General features: G+C 46.2%; 1 protein-coding gene across 6 annotated transcripts in view; it reads left to right on the top strand.

Moving 5' to 3' along the window:
• NDST2 (N-deacetylase and N-sulfotransferase 2) overlaps window positions 1-16267 on the top strand; it is a 133488-nt gene extending 117221 nt beyond the window's left edge. For all 6 annotated transcript variants that reach the window (XM_027885139.1, XM_027885142.1, XM_027885143.1 and 3 more), the window contains exons 6-15: window positions 1294-1479; window positions 1890-2018; window positions 6971-7153; window positions 7943-8039; window positions 9229-9352; window positions 10692-10866; window positions 11091-11261; window positions 12580-12689; window positions 14102-14204; window positions 14357-16267. In XM_027885139.1, coding sequence (XP_027740940.1) covers window positions 1294-1479; window positions 1890-2018; window positions 6971-7153; window positions 7943-8039; window positions 9229-9352; window positions 10692-10866; window positions 11091-11261; window positions 12580-12689; window positions 14102-14204; window positions 14357-14482 — 1404 coding nt within the window. In that variant the 3' untranslated portion in view covers window positions 14483-16267. The remainder of the gene's footprint in view (window positions 1-1293; window positions 1480-1889; window positions 2019-6970; window positions 7154-7942; window positions 8040-9228; window positions 9353-10691; window positions 10867-11090; window positions 11262-12579; window positions 12690-14101; window positions 14205-14356) is intronic.
• The last annotated feature ends 296 nt before the right edge of the window (window positions 16268-16563 follow it).

Below are 16563 nucleotides of genomic sequence, written 5' to 3'. Positions count from 1 at the left end.
TTCTCCTGCCTGCCTGTGCAATGGGAAATGTTTCCTGGCACCTGCATGGCCCCAGGCAGCTCCACCGAATTCCAGGGTGCAAATCCCAAGGCTCTTGTTTGCTGAGGTGTGAACTTGTAGCATTACCATCCAATTAATTTACAAACTCTGGCAGTAAGAAGGCATTTTCTTTTCCATCCTTATTCAGTGTGGTTTTGTAAGGAAGTCACCTGGTAGGTAGTATAAAATGCTGTGTGCTAGCAGCCCTACTTCTGGCCTTCCCAGACAATGCTGAAGGAAGTTACTTATCTAGGGAGTACAGGAGAAATTCTCTGGGTTTTGGCAGACGAGGGGGAAGTCTTGAACATCCTGCATTGCTGGAACAATGTCAGTTTGATGCTTGCAGCTCAGAGTTGAATATAGCGTACATGTTTCTCTGAAAAGAAATGTCCTCTTCACCTCTGGTTTGGTTTTTTTGATGGTAATCCCCTTGGGAATAGCAGACTGCTGTCTTGTGTTCCCATGACACACACAGATTAGAAATGGTCTTGAATTCAGAGCACAGTCACAGCATTATAGAAACAGTTTAGGCTCCTCCTTTTCCTAGTTAAGTAACAGTGCAGTCTTTTGGAAAGAGAGACAAAGCACAGAACACAATTACACATATTTAACATAAAGCAGGCCAGCAGTGAGAGAAGGTTATTGCTTCATTTTGGGGCTCTGGTTTTATTGTGCACCACCAGGGTAGAGCTGTCATCGTTAATATTGTTACCAGAACCACACAGTAGAATTAAAACCTAAGAAATTCAGATATTTCCTGTCAGTATAGCTCCAGGCCCCCTATCTTCACCCTCAATAGTCTCTTGCTCCATGTCTGCTTTTCTTTGGATTGCTAGAGACAGTACAGATCCCGGCCATCATTTTTCTTTCCTCTATATCAGTTAAGGAAATTTTGTTTTCCTTCTGTGATGACTCACATCTAGGCATTGTGGGACTGAGATATGTCACTTAACAGCATTGATTAGTATGTAGTAACCATGGAGCCTGACCTGAGAATTCTGAATTAGTCTGATTTTTCACACCTGCAAACTGCAAGACCATTCTTACAGCAGCTGTTACCAGTGCTGAATGTCTTTGTTGATACAAAACTGCCCTTATATTTCTATAGATGCATAAAACAAGAGGTACAGGTAGTATTTCAGGTTTCCCAATCCAGAGAATTTTCATGTTACTCTGTTACCTTGCTCCAACGTGGATCCTTATTAAGGCTATTGGTTAAATACCGGATTATCAAGCTACATATTCTGCTTCCAGGAGCATGGGATTCCCACAGACTTGGGCTATGCAGTAGCCCCCCATCATTCTGGGGTTTATCCTGTGCACACACAACTTTATGAAGCATGGAAATCCGTTTGGAACATCCAAGTAACGAGCACAGAGGAATACCCACACCTACGACCTGCCCGGTACCGGCGTGGATTCATCCATAATGGAATCATGGTGAGCACAGCTGGGCAAGCAGAGCGCACTTTCCTGCCCAGGGAATGGTCTTCTAGTGACCTGTATCAGAGACATTAATCTTAATATCACCAATGTTTCCAAAACCATTAAGTGAAGCAAAGAAAAAAAACTTGGCTAAAGCCAGTTCTGTGTTTCTTGGAACAGTTCAGAGGTCAGTACTGAATGGAGAGCAAACCCAAGCCCAGCAAGACTCAGCTGAGATCTCAGTGGCTTTTTCACACTGTGGTGAGCTAAACGGTTGGAAGGAATAGCAGGAGTCCTCTGAACCTATGTCATTTATGTCCCTTACTCTTTATATTGACCCCCAAAGTGCTGCTTTGACTCATTCACGGGTAGATTCTGCTGCATCTGCCTCTTTTCTAACTTTGCTTTTCTTCTGATATTGCCAGGTTCTGCCTCGACAGACTTGTGGTCTCTTTACTCACACTATCTTCTATAATGAATATCCTGGTGGCTCAAAGGAGTTGGACAAGAGCATCCGTGGTGGTGAGCTCTTCCTGACGGTGCTTCTGAACCCAGTAAGTTGATCTGAAGGGGGAGTTGGTGTGTGGCTGTCTCAGCCTGTGTGCCTGGTACGGGGAAGGACTGGATCTTACTGGAGATTCGGTATAAACACCATCACAGTGTGGGTGTCTCCAACACCATGGTAGGATGTGGGGCCAAGAGGGGGCCAAGGAAGTACTGGCTAAGGAATGCTGCTTTGCTTTACAAGGGAGCATCAGGATCCAGTGTGCTGTGATCCAAGTGCAACTCTCTGCAGGTGGCAACTACCCAGGGTGACACACTGAGCATGGCCCAAGGTACAGTGGGTATTGCCTGGGCTGCTGTATCTTCATGAAGCAGAAGTGAGATACTCCTTCTGTTCCATGCACATGTGCTGCCTGTTGGCTTCTCCCTTGGCTTACTGATGAGTTTTGTTCACAATAATTGCTCTTGCTGGGCTTTCATTACGAGGTGTCTCGCTTTTCTTTCAATATGTAGATGATTGAAACGATTTTTGTTTTCTTTTATTGTGTTGTAGCTTTCAAATTAAGGCTTTATTGTGAGATATTGGTCCAACACAGGGATTTTTTTTCTCTTTCAATACTTGACAGTTCCGTCAAGCCACTAAGCTAATGTAGTACCTTCAGCACCCTGCAGTCCCTTCCCAGGTCATAGCCATGGATGGGAAATCACATGAGTTTCTCACTTCACATTGAGGCTGGGAATGTGTACTAGGTGGCAAAAGACAAAAAAAAAAAAGGAAACAAAACCCCAGTTATTTTTAGAAAATTCTGAATGGATAGAATCAGGAGGTGAAGTGTTGTAGCCCTCTCCAACTGCAGTAAGATTTTAGATTGTCTACCTCTGTAGCCACTCTCGAACATAATGATGCTTAATCTCTTTTTATGACTTCCACATTTTTGCCACCTTACTTCTCCTTTAATCAATTTTTCCACCAGTGCCTGAGTATAGACAAGAAACTGTGCAGGCAAATCTGAGAGAAAGTAAAGTTGGTTCTGGCTGGTTTCATGGGTGGGAATCCTGGAGTACTGTGCCAGTCCTTGAGTATTTTTGTGTGGGATTTGTTCATGTAACATTGGTGGCTCTGTTCACCAGGATGTTTTCTTTCATTCCCTGTTTCATTTGCACCTTGATTACAGGGCTGAATACCCAGCTTTAGCCACTTTTGGCTGGAGCAGTGAATCAGAAAATCAACCTTTTTCCCCTCACTGAGCTTAATTTTTCCCTTGTCTCTTGCTTCTCCTAGTGTTCAGTGCCTCTCTACTCCTAGAAGTAGACCTGTGAGAATGAAAGATCCTCACAGTGTGCTCAGATTGCACCTGACAAACAGGCTGTAGTTTACAAACAGGCCCCATGTTTCTGAAGGTTAGCCTGTGACCAGCTCTGAAGCTATAGGTCTATGAGAGCCCTTGCTAAAAAGCTGTAGGAGTTTATACTTCCAGGTCTAAAAGCCAGCCTGAGTCCCTGAGGTCTGGAAGCCAGCCTTCCCCCCCCTTTGCTTGAGGCAGACTTGTTATCTTTACGCACAACACCCAAACCTGCCTGCTTGAGAAAAGTCTGTAATAAGGAGAAGGTCATTGTTTCCATTACATATGGAGTGATCAGTCAAATGGAAAGAAACTGCTTTTTACTCACGACAGTTTCTTTTCTGGGCTTGTATTCCCATTTGCTGGGTGAACTGCATCTTGTCCCACTTTGTCAGATCTTAAAACATGCCTGCAGAAATAGCCTCTGTGGAAGTTAAGGGCTCCAGGTTTCTCTTGGAAAACCAGTTGCCAAACTGTAATCCAGAAATCTTTACTGGTCTAGGAGGCTATGCCAAAGAATTTATAGAAACTCCACTGTGTCCCTCCACACACAGTATCTAGAACTCCCCATTAAAATTGCTGATAAGCATGTGATGGTCTAACTAGCTGTCAGTAATCTGTGATCAAGGAAAAGTTTGGGAAGATTGTGCTCCGGTACAGGATGAGCTTATTTACCAGATTTATTGTTGGGTCTTTGTAGTGACTTTTTTAAACTTTCAGGCACCTTCAGATGCTTCCCATGTTTTTACTTTTGCTTCCTTTCAGCAGTGTAGGCATTTCTCTCTGTCAGAGCAGAGTATTGTGCTCTGAGCTCCTCTCCATTGCTGTGTTTGCACAGTGACTCAGACCTTGCATTCCTCCCCTCCTGATAGAGCCATCTTAGGGACCTGAAAGAAAGCTGGCCAGCCCCACAGCCCCAGCAGTGATCCGTAGCAAGTAGACTTGGACCAGGCTCTTTCAGTCCTTTTTGGTGCTTCCAGCTCCTGTTGAGTGGATATAGACAGGCAGGAATCTCCAAGCCTGTGTGTGTGTGATTAACTCCACAGTGCAAACAGAAGATGTTTGATCTTCTGAGTGGTGAACAAGGTCTGATGTCAGAAGGAGAATAGCTGTTGATCCTGAGCAGACAGGCTGATCTCTTCTCACAAACACTTCTGCTTACACTGCGCAGGCCGCTTACTGCTGTGCCCACAGCTGCTTGTTACATATTGCAAGGTCCTCAAACCCTCCTGTTTCTGTATTCTGTCTGGGCTCTCTGTGACCTCTGCTCTCGTTATTCCTCAGTGTGAAGGAAGGGAAATCATGGCACACTGACAGTGGAAGGGAGAGGGAGAGGAGGGAGGTGTTATTTCCAAGCCAGTCCCCGGGGTCTGTGGGTGTGGATGGGAGGGAGGGAGAGATGGCACTTGAGTGTAGCTGATGTCAGAAGTAGTGCTCAGAGCTGTTTTGGCAGCAGTAGCTGTGACGGGGCAGAGCAAGCTGCCAGGCCTTGTTAAGCAGTGCAAGTGTGTTACAGGACATGACTGCACTCCCAGAAATACAGGGAAATGGCTCATCAATTGGGTTTGTCTTAATCCTTCTTCTAAATCCAGTTGCTTGGGATTGTTTGCAGGTGGCAGCATTACCTGTGTGAGCCATTTTACCAAACGTAGTCAGCCTTGAGATGCAGTTGCCAACCTGGATCACATGCAGGCTTTTTTTTATTCTGGAAATCTTGAAGAGGTCCCAGGTGATGACCTGTGTCCTCCCTGCTGCAGTACTTGATTTATGCCAGTGAGCCAGACTCTTCATGCAGAAAATTTTTCCTCTACATATTTCACTAGCTAGTCAAAGGGATGAGCCACCCTTTGCTGTCACAGAACCTTCCTGACATCTCCCAGAAAGGGGCAAAATACAACATGAGTCGCATGCTTTTGCCACCGTGCCTTGCAGTTACACTCATCTTTCTGTCCTTAGCTCTGTGTTGTATTTAGCACGTCCTTCTTACACAACAGCACCAAGCACACGCTGCTCTTTGAAGTGTAGGTGCCAGAGCCTGTCTCTCAGGGCGTCTCTCGTCAGCTCAGTAGGACACCAGAAGTGAAAAACTCACAGGTAGACAAACGTGATAAATCTTTTAACTCCATTTACTTTCCACGTGTCCCAAACTCCTACCACTTTTTTCTGTTGCCTACCCAAAGACCGCGGTTGTGAGCACCTTATGGACAGGATTAAATTTGTTTTACAGTGTCTTGGGGATGGCTCAGGCACAAAGAGTATCTCTTGTCTTGCTGAGACTAGTCCATAGTGACACTGGGCAGAAAACTGAATTCAGACTTCCTGAGTGCCAGCAAATGTCTTCATCCCAAGACCATCTGTCTCCTGCTTCCCCATTTTGTTCTTTCCCTACTGTGAGTGGGAAAGCCATTCCTGCCCCCTGCCAGGGAAGCCTGTTATTGCCTCCTGCCCTCACCTGGCATCATCAGAATTGAACCCAAAACTGTGCAGCAGGGACTGAGGTCAGTTTCCCTCCCTGCACTCGGCTGACACTGTGTGAGGAGTGCTAAATAAGCCACGTGGTCATTCCTTCAACTGACCTCAGTGTTTTTTGTTTTTCTAATTTCCAGCCGTGGTGGGGTTTGTGTCTGGCAAAGTGGCGTTGTGTTATGGGCTCTGGGATGCTGAATTCTGTGGGGTCTGTCAAACCCACAGACTAGAGTCAAGCTGATAACAGTTCTTTGCACTCTTATCCGAAAGTTAAAATAGTGAAAAACTGACAGGAGGGAAATGTATCTGCTGGAGAGAAGAGATGGCTTGGCAAGGCAGAAATAGCACACCAGCTCCTGAGCACTGCAGTGCTGGGGCGGCTGCCACGGCTGTTGAGTGACACTTTGCCAAAGGATTAACATCCCTGGGCTTGGCAGGACGTTTCTCGGGGGCTGCCTGTGCTGAAGGTTCTTGCGAGCTAAAACTAACCAGCTGGTGTCTGTTTCTAGGACAATATCCTAGTGCAGTGTCTCTTTGCAGTCCCCGTTCACATCCCCACATACACCTGTTCATATTCTAAAGTGCCAGTTACCAGTTGTTCTTTTACGCTTGAGATGTCAACTCCGAAGAGAAGGAAAGCTGTGACAGGCTGTGGGTCTAGGAAGAGCTCCAGTGACAACTGTCCCTATGCCACCGTGCCCTGCCCTGCGGCATGGTGCTCCTTCCCAGCCTGCTCCCCTGCTGTAGCAGACTGCAGCTCGAGAGGTTGCCCTGGTTGTGCCCTGGGGAGAGGAAGGGAAGCTCCTGTTTTCCCTTTCCTGTGAAAGAGGCTTTTCAAGGGAGTCCCTGGCTAAGCCTTGTTCCCCTAAATGTTCTAGAGCCACTTGAATGGGATTTTGAAACTGTTCTGGACTCACATCCAGGGCTCAGTTAACACCCTCCCACACACACCATTCTAAGGGGTTACTGAGAGGTCTGTGTTCCTCCTCTCCCGAGCTCTTCCTGTCTTGAAAGTGTTACGTTTCTTTCCTTTTGCCTCAAGGCATTGCTGTATCCTGGCAGATGGACACTTGTCAACCAAGACACCGTGGCAGTCTGAGTTGTGAACAGCCTCTTTGTGACTGTGGAATCAAGCTAGGAGGAACCAGTCCTGTTACCTGATTTACCAGTAGCCCATGTCTTTCTATTTTCAGATAAGCATCTTCATGACCCACCTGTCCAACTATGGGAATGACCGTCTAGGACTGTACACTTTTGAGAGCCTGGTCAAGTTTGTGCAGTGCTGGACCAACCTTCGCCTGCAAACATTGCCTCCAGTCCAGCTTGCAAAAAAGTATTTTGAAATCTTTCCCCAGGAGAAGAATCCCTTGTGGCAGGTGAGAAGGCAGCTTTAACTGCTCTTAGTAGTTTTTGAAGAGGTGTATCCCACATTTAAACTGCTGATCCAGAGCACAGCAGGGTAAAGCATAAAGCTTTTAGGTTCAACCATTGTGGCTTCAGGCCGTGTGTGGCAAATTGCAAGGTGGAAGGGGGGTAGGAGCAGTAGGTCACAATCTGACGTGAGCTTGGGGACAGGGATGACTGTCATATGTGACTGGGGGCCAGCTTGCAGGCATTTGGGTCATTAAAGGGCTTGTAGTAGGGCAAGCTGCTGTGAAATGTGAAGTGTGTGAGAAAGAATCCTGTTTGGTGCTGGAGGAGTTCACATGCATGTTAATGTGATTAATCTGAAAGTAATTTCACACTGCAGAATTCATGTTCATTAAATAAAAACATGCTTATTCCATTTTCTCCCAGTGCAGCAGCTCTCTGCATGGTAATGAGCAGATGAAATTAACTGAAGGTGATAGAGTTGTCTGTCTGCCAGGAGTTCACAGATGCTGAGGTGCACTAACATGGTGGCCCAGCCCAGTATGGCTACATTGGCCAAGGCCTGTAGTTATCACTCTCAGAGGGACTTTGGCTGTAATGTCACTCTGGAGCTTTTGAAAATGGTCCCCATGTTTTTACTTAACACCTCTTAATGCTTGGCAGAGCAGCAGTGTGGCTCTGAAGTGTTCTTCATATGCTAATAGCATTTTCCCGAGAGGACTGGCCCTTCCAGCTTTTCCTCCCCTTGCCATTACCTCCTGTGGTAATGCTTAATCTCATCTCTTGTGCTACAGAATCCCTGTGATGATAAAAGGCACAAGGATATCTGGTCCAAAGAGAAAACATGTGATCGACTCCCCAAGTTCCTCATCGTAGGACCTCAAAAAACTGGTAACGTGTATACTTTATTTAAAGACAGATTGCAGCTTCCATCTCACTTTTCCAGAGAGGAGAGCTGGAAATGTCCATGCCATAGATCTATATGACTGCACTTTATGCAAGCTGCCAAATGACCACAGAGGACATTTCAGACAATCTCAGATATGTTCTAACCTAAATCTGGCAAGTCTGTCAGTACTTTCCACTCTGGCATTGTGCTTGGCTTCCCCTACCTGCAGAGTTTTGTTTTGGCTTTTCCATGTAAGCTCAGAGAAGCTGTGACCTTAGTGTATCACAGACATAAGCTTGTCAGCAGGACTAAGTGCACACGCTTAACAAAGGTTACAGTGAATGTCCCCTAGTGCTTTTCCTGCGACAGATCTGTGTACCCACTGCATGCTCCATGTCACTGTCTGTGGGAGGGAGAGAAACTCTTTTGTCTGTTCTCTGTCACCACCTTTTAACTGCTGTGGCATTGTGGCTGGCTGTGACACAGCTGTTTGTGCTGTACTGATGAGTCCCTTCTAGGCTGAAGAGAGAAAAACCTCTTTAGCTAAAGCCAAGTCTTTGCACAGTGATCAGCAGCTCCAGCCCTCCACAGCAAATGGGGCTCAGCCTTGGAAGGAAGCTTGTCCCAGCCAAGCTGCTGTCTCCTGGCTGTGTCACTGTGAAGCTCTGTCAGTGTTTATCATGACCCAGGCTGCTTGCAGTGGCACAGTGAGAACTGCTGGAGGCCCACAGCTGTGTGCTGAGCAGGATCATCAGGGTTGGCGGGGTAAAGGGAAAGCAGCACAGCACAGGCAGGCCAGGGCATCTCCAGCTGAGTTCTCATCCAAGGACAGTAATGTTGTCTCTCGCACATCTCCTGCCCAAGCCTCCTCCCATTTGGCAGGTGTGGGTTCTGCCATGTGACAGTGGCTGTGCCAGCGTGGCGGTAGCTAATGTGGGTGGCAGCTGTCATGCTGAGGAGGCGACTTAAATGAGCTGCATGAGCTGAAATGTGGGATTGAATGCTCAGGCAAGTTCAATCCCCGAGTGCTTGGTGTCACTGCTGTTGTAACCTGCATGAGTTAAGGGGTGGGTTAGCCACGCATGATGGGAGCGTGCCCATCTGGGAACTGGTTTTTGCAGTGCAGTAAAGCCATTCATTCAGCCAAGCATTATATGTGAGCCAGGTCCCTTTAACTGGTTCCTGTTGCAGGCACAACAGCTGTGCACTTCTTCTTGACCATGCATCCAGCTGTCACCAGTAACTTCCCAAGTCCATCCACCTTTGAGGAGATCCAGTTTTTTAATGGTCCCAACTATCATAAAGGAATCGATTGGTAAGAAACCTGACATGCGTTCTTCTGTGATAAGGTGCACCCATGTTGTGTTCTCCTGAGTCTCTCTGTATTTCCACCTCAGCCCCCTTGGCAGCTTCTTTATTTCTGAACAGCTGTTTTCCTTGCTATTGCTCAGTGCACATTTCCTTCTAACCCAACTGTGTAGTTTCTGATTTTACTGACTGTTGTCCAGGAGAGTTGTGGGCATGATTTAGCTTTAAAAATTCAGCAAGTCCTTGCTGAATGCACTGCTGTCATGAAGTTACTTTTACTTTGACATGCAAAGCAGACAACTGTGTTCTCATTAAAAAGTTCCTCATTGTTTCAGAGTTAAAACACCTAATACAGAGGGGACAACCTCCCTATTGTTGTTCTGGGACCTTGAGACTTAGAGCTGCTACTGTGTTCCCTGTGCTGGCTCCCAGTGTCCATGTGCATACCTTGTCTTTTTTATGATAGTGTTTGCACCTGGCATATTATGCCACTATGTTTCCAGGCAGAGAAAGTTTAAAGCTGTTTCTTGCTTGAACTATTAGCTTTGGTTGATCATGGCACTGCCCTCCCTCTTGAGAGGCTCCAAAGACCAGCTGTGTGGCAGTAAGGCATTCTTCTGTGGGATTTCTTTGCTTATGGCTGTGGGAGGTTGCAACAGTCCTCTAAATGATCAGAGAAGTCAAAGATACTGGAAGATGGTTGGTACTTGAGCAAAGCTCACAGGAGTCAAGTACTATCACATGCAAGAGGAGGATCTTTGCATTTAGCTGTACAGCTTAAATTTGGGCAGACTATTCTTCCCAGTGCTTCACAGTCCCCTGCCCCCCTCCTATCCTCTGCCTCACAGAAGCTTGTCAAATTAGTTATGTGGAAACTGAGAAATTTGAGTAACTCTAGGGTAAAGCTCTTCACCTGCATCTCAGCTATGGACTGAGGTAAAAAAGACATAGAATTTACACGGGTTTAAACAAGTTGTCAGTGGCAGAGCAGGCAGATGATTCTGACCTTATTCTTGGACAAAACGTCTTTTCTGGTAGAGCTTGCAACTGGTACCTTACCCTTAGGTTTCTAATTTCCTCTGTCTAAGGACTTGGGGAACACACTCTCAGCAAAATACTTCCTTACCTTTTTATCAATCATCTCCCAGCTTTCTGTGTCATGTGCCACCACCTTTCTTCAAGTCACACCTCTGCCAGCTCTGCACCCGTCTGCCCATTCATGGCATTACTGGGGAGGTGCAGTTGTGTTGCAAACTGTGTCAGTTCAAGAGGAGTGAGGGCATCGTGGGGTTGGTGCCATTTCTTTGTTGGCCATGCTGCTCACCAGCATCCCATCTGTTCGGCAGGTACATGGAATTCTTTCCCATCCCCTCCAATGCCAGCACAGACTTCATGTTTGAGAAGAGTGCCAATTACTTTGACACAGAGGTGGTACCAAAACGCGGTGCAGCCCTACTGCCTCGAGCCAAAATCATTACTGTTCTGATCAACCCTGCTGACCGAGCCTATTCGTGGTATCAGGTAACTTCCCGGCACTGTTCTGTGGGTGGGGGCCAGAGAGAGATTCCAGTGGGGTGGAATCCATGGATCTGTTTCCACAGAGGAGGCAGGCTGCCTGCAGCATGTGGACAGCTTGACATACAAAGCCATTGGTGAGTGGCTGTGCTGAGTCAGGAGGGTCTGCACAGAGATATGTGAGGTGGAATCACGTGTTCTTGCTCCTAAATTCAGCTTGTGTTTTTCAGCACCAGCGTGCTCACAATGACCCTGTGGCGCTCAATTACACCTTCTACCAAGTGATCTCTGCGAAACCCCAGGCCCCTCAGGAACTGCGCAACCTGCAGAGCCGGTGCCTGCTCCCTGGCTGGTACTCCACACACCTGGAGCGCTGGCTCACATACTACCCCTCAGGGCAGGTAGGACGTTTGGCAGCAGAGGCTCTCCTGGGGCCCCTTGTAGGTTTAGTGCAGAGGAAGGGGGAACAAACTGATTCACATGCATGTGCTCCCCTTCTCTCCTTCTGTCTTGCCTTTCGGAACAAGAGCTACCACTTCCTTTCTCATGTTATGAGCAGGTAAGAAATCAGGCTTGAATACTCCAATTTTGCACTGTGGTCTCCTAGAGAGTCCCACAGTACTCAGAAGTTCAGCAAGAACATCAGTGTTAGCACTTCCTTCCTTTCTTCTTGGCAGCCTGCAGCTCAGGGACCCTCTTCTGGCCCAGGTCTTCAGCTACCTGCTGTGGTTTCATTGCTTTAAAGAGAGGCTCTTGAATTCTGCCTCTTGTTAATTCCTATGTTGTGAAGCCTTTAGCTGTCTGCTAAAGGAAAGCTCACTGCAGAGATGTCGGGATTCTGTGGTTAGTGTATAAATTTGCATATTATAGACAGTATAGATCATTATTGCCTCTAAATTTCCAAGATGTTTTTAGACTGTCTAATATATATATATATATATATATATATATATATATATATATATAGTGTGAGTTAGGATTTTTTTTTCAAATTCCTTTCTGTTGCTGGGGTTATTCTCAGTCCCGCAGAGGTTTATAGTGCCCATTTAGTCTCTTATTCTCTGGCAAAGCAGCAGAGCCTAAGCTGTACATTACAGATCTGCCAAGACTAAAAGAGACATGGCGAAGCATTCTTGGTCTTGTATCTCCTTGCCTTACTATTCCTGGAGGTTACTGCTGTGAGGAATGACACACACCTTCCCTGTTCTTACTGTGGGCTAGGGTCTCCTGCCTTCCTCCAGTCTTCGGTTCATGTGACTATTTCTCTATTCTGTTCTTTGGAATAGGTAATTTATTAGCACAAATGTTCTTTGTTATTGTCTATGATATCTGTAACAGCAGAATAATCACAGGTTGCAGAAGAATACTTAGCACAGTGGCTCCTGACATCTAAAAAGAATACATGAGGTATCCTGAGACAACCTGTACATGCTACTGCTGGGTCTTAGTGCTTAGTTAAAGGGGGTTTGGCCAAAGACAACTTTATCAAGCAAGGCCTGTCATGATCTACTGTTTTAGGATACTTGTGGCCCTCATCATAACTTGTCTATCTGTGGTGACAAGTGGGCCACATCCCCCCACTGTGTTGTGCTGGAACAGACAGACTTTGGCCGCCTTCACTCACAGGCACAAAGGTTGGGGGCAGCTGGAGATCCAGGGAGCTCACAGGTGTCAGTCAGCACAAGATGGCAGAGGCTCAGGCAGCTGCTCTCTTTTCAGCTTCTCATTGTGGATGGTCAGGAGCTGAGACACAACCCTGCCTCTGTAATGGACAACATCCAGAAGTTCTTGGGAGTTACGCCGCTCTTCAACTACACCCAGGCCCTCAGGTAGGATGCTTTCTCAGCCAGTAAGCTCTTGATTGAAAAAACACTTTTTGTCTCTTGACTACAAGACCTACAAAGGTTTCAGAGGTGTGCCTAACCTAAAATTAGGTTCAGATAGCATGACACTGTACCAAGATTGGAATCACAGCTTAGTTACTGCTGTGAGCAGTTTCATGCTTCTCTGTGACAGTGCCAAAACCACCCCTTCCCCTATAATTTCTGGAAAGACTATGATGTTTCTTCCATTTGGTCTTTGTAGTTTCAGAAAAGGTGTAGGAATTATTAGCACTCCTTATGCTTTGTGTTATACCTGTATCTGACAGAAGGTAGAGGAGGTACGATAAAAAATGTGTGACAAGCTGCTCCTATCTTCACCCAGATGGAAATTAGGGACACACTGCAGAGTTTTGAGGTAGAGGCTGTTACTACAGAAGACGTGGATTTGACAGGTGCCCGGGGCTATCTGAGGGAGTGTTAGCAGAGGCTAACACTGCTACTACACTGAAGGATGTTACTCAGCCATTACTGTGATCTTGCCCACAGTTAATCTGAAGAGATGAAATGCTGTTGAAGCTGAACTGTGCCCATATCAGTCTTCAGTGGAAACTCTGCGAGCCCACTGGAGATGCTGAATATTGTTCTTTGCAGCTGAAACCTGTGTTTTCACATCATCTCTGCTGTCACAGACTATGCTAGCTGAGGCTGGTGTCGGGGCAGGGAGGGCATGCAGCAGTTGCCCTTTCCTTTTGTGGTCAAGAGAGAAGAACCAATTCAGTTCTCCTCCTACAGCTGTTTCCACGTGGCTCCCCAGGGGAGAGCAGATTTAGGAAAATGTCAGGTTACCTGAGAGCTTTACTTGCCGAAGCACATATGCTGGTGGTAAATGGAGAAGTGGTACAGGAGTGGTACTGGCTGGTACCCTTCAGCCAGAGGCAGAAAGTAAATGGTGTTGGACAGCTTGCCTCAGGTGTGGTAGGGTACTTGCTCAAACCTCAAGCTCACCTTTGGGCATCCGAGGGCACAGAGCAGACCAGATCCAGACATGGTTCCCAACACTGCCTTATACCTGTGTTTTAGCAAGACAAGAAACACTTGACTCTTTAAACAGTTGGGGGATTCTCAAATATTCGGCTACAGTGAGGCAATTTAAAAGAATTCACATATACTAAAACACTGATTATTATCTCCCTCCCATGAACAAATATTGTAACACCATTTTACCTCTGAAATTTGCATAAAGCTGAGTCATGTTTGTTTGTAATGATTTCTTGTCAGAGTAGGCAAGTTCTAAAAAAAAAAAGGAACAAATACCACAAATAAATCACTAAAATAGGACATATCTATGCAGTTACTTAATTTCTGCTGCTGCTAATTAGCATGTGGATGAATCTTTTAAAGACAAGTGTTCTTTTCAGATTTGATGAAACAAAAGGATTTTGGTGCCAGCTGCTAGATGGAGGAAAAACTAAATGCCTAGGAAAGAGTAAAGGAAGAAAATACCCTGATATGGATTCCTTGGTGAGTAACTCAAATCTATTGGCAGCAAGAGATGTAGAAACATCCCAGTAAACCAATCTGGATTTTTCTACCATCTGTCCCGATCACCTATGGGATGTGTGTTGAGGGTAGCATTTTCTTTCATGCTAATGTGGTCTGTTTTTTCCACACAGTCACGGCTGTTTCTTAGAGACTTCTACCGGGAACACAACATTGAACTATCCAAGCTGATGAACAGACTTGGGCAGCCCCTTCCAACCTGGCTCCGAGAGGAACTGCAGAACTCCAGCTGGAGCTGAGAGGGACGCCCCTGCCCCCAGTGCCATTGGGATGTGTGGTGCTCCAATGTGTGCCATGATGCCATCTCTTGTGAAGCCAAAACAACTGGACAAATGAGCAGGAGCCAAGAATGTGCATGTGGAGCCTTTCCTGACCCTTGGAGAGGGCTGCTGCCTCTGACATAGAGTGAAAGTCACATTCTTGAGTATTAATGGTGTGTTAGTATTTGACTTTTATTTACAGGACAGATTTGGAATGCCTGCCCTACTATGAGCAGAGGAGAGAGCCCAGTTAACACTTTCTGTATGTTTAAATTACTTTTCTCAGTCTCTGAAACCAGCACTAGCTGGAATTAATGTGTTATTCCTCTGAGCCCAGAAGTAAACTGCAGAGTGAGCTATTGAGCCCACTGCTGAGGAGAGCAGCAGCCTAAAAAAAAAGGGGAATCTAGTCCAGTGAACCCCAAATTCTATCCGTATGTGGCATGGCAAGGTACAGGAATGCCTTGTTCCTCCCCCTGGAGAGCATGGTGGCCATGCCCATTGCTTACAGTGCCACTGCGTGTGGATGGTGGGGACTGCACCTTCCGGGACACAGCTGTGCTAGACAAGGAAGATTGCCTCTCCTTACCTGCAGCACTTTGGGTGTGACACAGTGCCCAGTGCCTCTCTCAGAGGCAGTGGGAGATAAGGCAAAGCTGCAGGTATTGACAGACACAGAATTGCTTTGTTATCTTAGGGAAGAGGTTGCCACACATGGCAATGTGGCAAGTATTTCTCTGCAGGGACTTTGACATTTCAAAAGATAACCAAGGAGCACTAATGTCCCCATAAAGCACTTTAGAGGCATGTGTCAGTGCAGCACAGCAGCTGGGGGAGGCAAAGCTCAGGTATTGTCAAATAAGGCTGATAAGACAGCTGAAAGCAAACAATTTGGTTCTCCATGTCCAGTCAGCGAAAAAAAAGCAACATTTTTCCCTCTCCAACAACTCCAGGGCCCGAACCACATATTCCAATAGCTAGCACCTTTTTTTATCTTCTTGCAGTCTAATAATCCAAGAAGAAAAGCAAAAAAACAGTAAAAAGTAAGTATTGTTCAGATATAAAGGGAAGGCTTTGCACCAGAAGTGATTTCCCATGTCCAAAAGGGGCTGTTCATTTTCTTACTTCTGCATGTGGTCAAGTAAGTACACTAAAGGTGCTCTGCTGCCTCCTGCAGTTGCTGGATAATTACTCTCAGAGGAAACCCTCCATCATGGTTGCACATGTTTTCTGTCCCTGAGCCGTGGGCTTCTGCAGTGGTGTGGGCCATCGTCCCTCCTTCCTCAGCAGAGATGGTCCTTGGAGGTTGCTGCAGTTCTAGGGAACAGAGGGGCAGGATCCACATGAACACAGGTTATGGAAACTTCCAGTGTCGTGAGCTATTTCTCTCCTATCTCGAGAGAAGTTGCTTCAATTGAGCTTTTCCGTTGAGCCTTAGGTATTGTGTGTTTCTGAATGAATGGTGCATTTACCATTGTATGTAAATGTATATAGTATGCAATATAGTATTTTATTTCATGTGCCCTTGGAAAGGGTTATTTTGTGCAGCCAAAAACAGGACGGAAAGACAAGAAACCGCTCTCTCACTCCTGTTAGAGAGAAAAGCCCAACTTCCTGCACTGGATTCATGTATAGCATCATTCACATTGAATGATAATGAAGAAATTCTTGGCTCTCGAAGCTGAGCACGTGTCTGAATAAAGGCTAGAAGTAGTAGTAAGTAAGTGGAGATTCAATAAATGTACTACTTATTTTTCTTCTCTGTGATGATTTGGAGTGATGTCATGGACCCTAAGCTTCTAGAAGGGTAAGAAAAAGTGAAGAACCTAATCCAGGCCCTAGAGCGGATATTTGGGAGGGCAGCAAAGGTGTTTAACTTACTTTGAAACAACACACAAAGAGTGTCCCAAGGCTGCTCTCTCTGCGAGTGCCCTGGTGGGCTTGCAGATGCTGGCACAGCACACAGCCTACAGTTAGAGACTCAGTGGTTTGCAGGAGTGGTGACTTTTAGGTCATCCCTGGCTACTGCAGTGGTTTTCAGGTGCTGTTCCTGCCACAGC

Source organism: Empidonax traillii, unplaced genomic scaffold (assembly GCF_003031625.1).
Source record: "Empidonax traillii isolate 1590-97213 ecotype Southwest subspecies unplaced genomic scaffold, ASM303162v1 scaffold162:size863265, whole genome shotgun sequence".
NCBI classification, from domain to species: Eukaryota; Metazoa; Chordata; class Aves; order Passeriformes; family Tyrannidae; genus Empidonax; species Empidonax traillii.
This window is presented reverse-complemented; position numbering and strand designations above follow the sequence as displayed.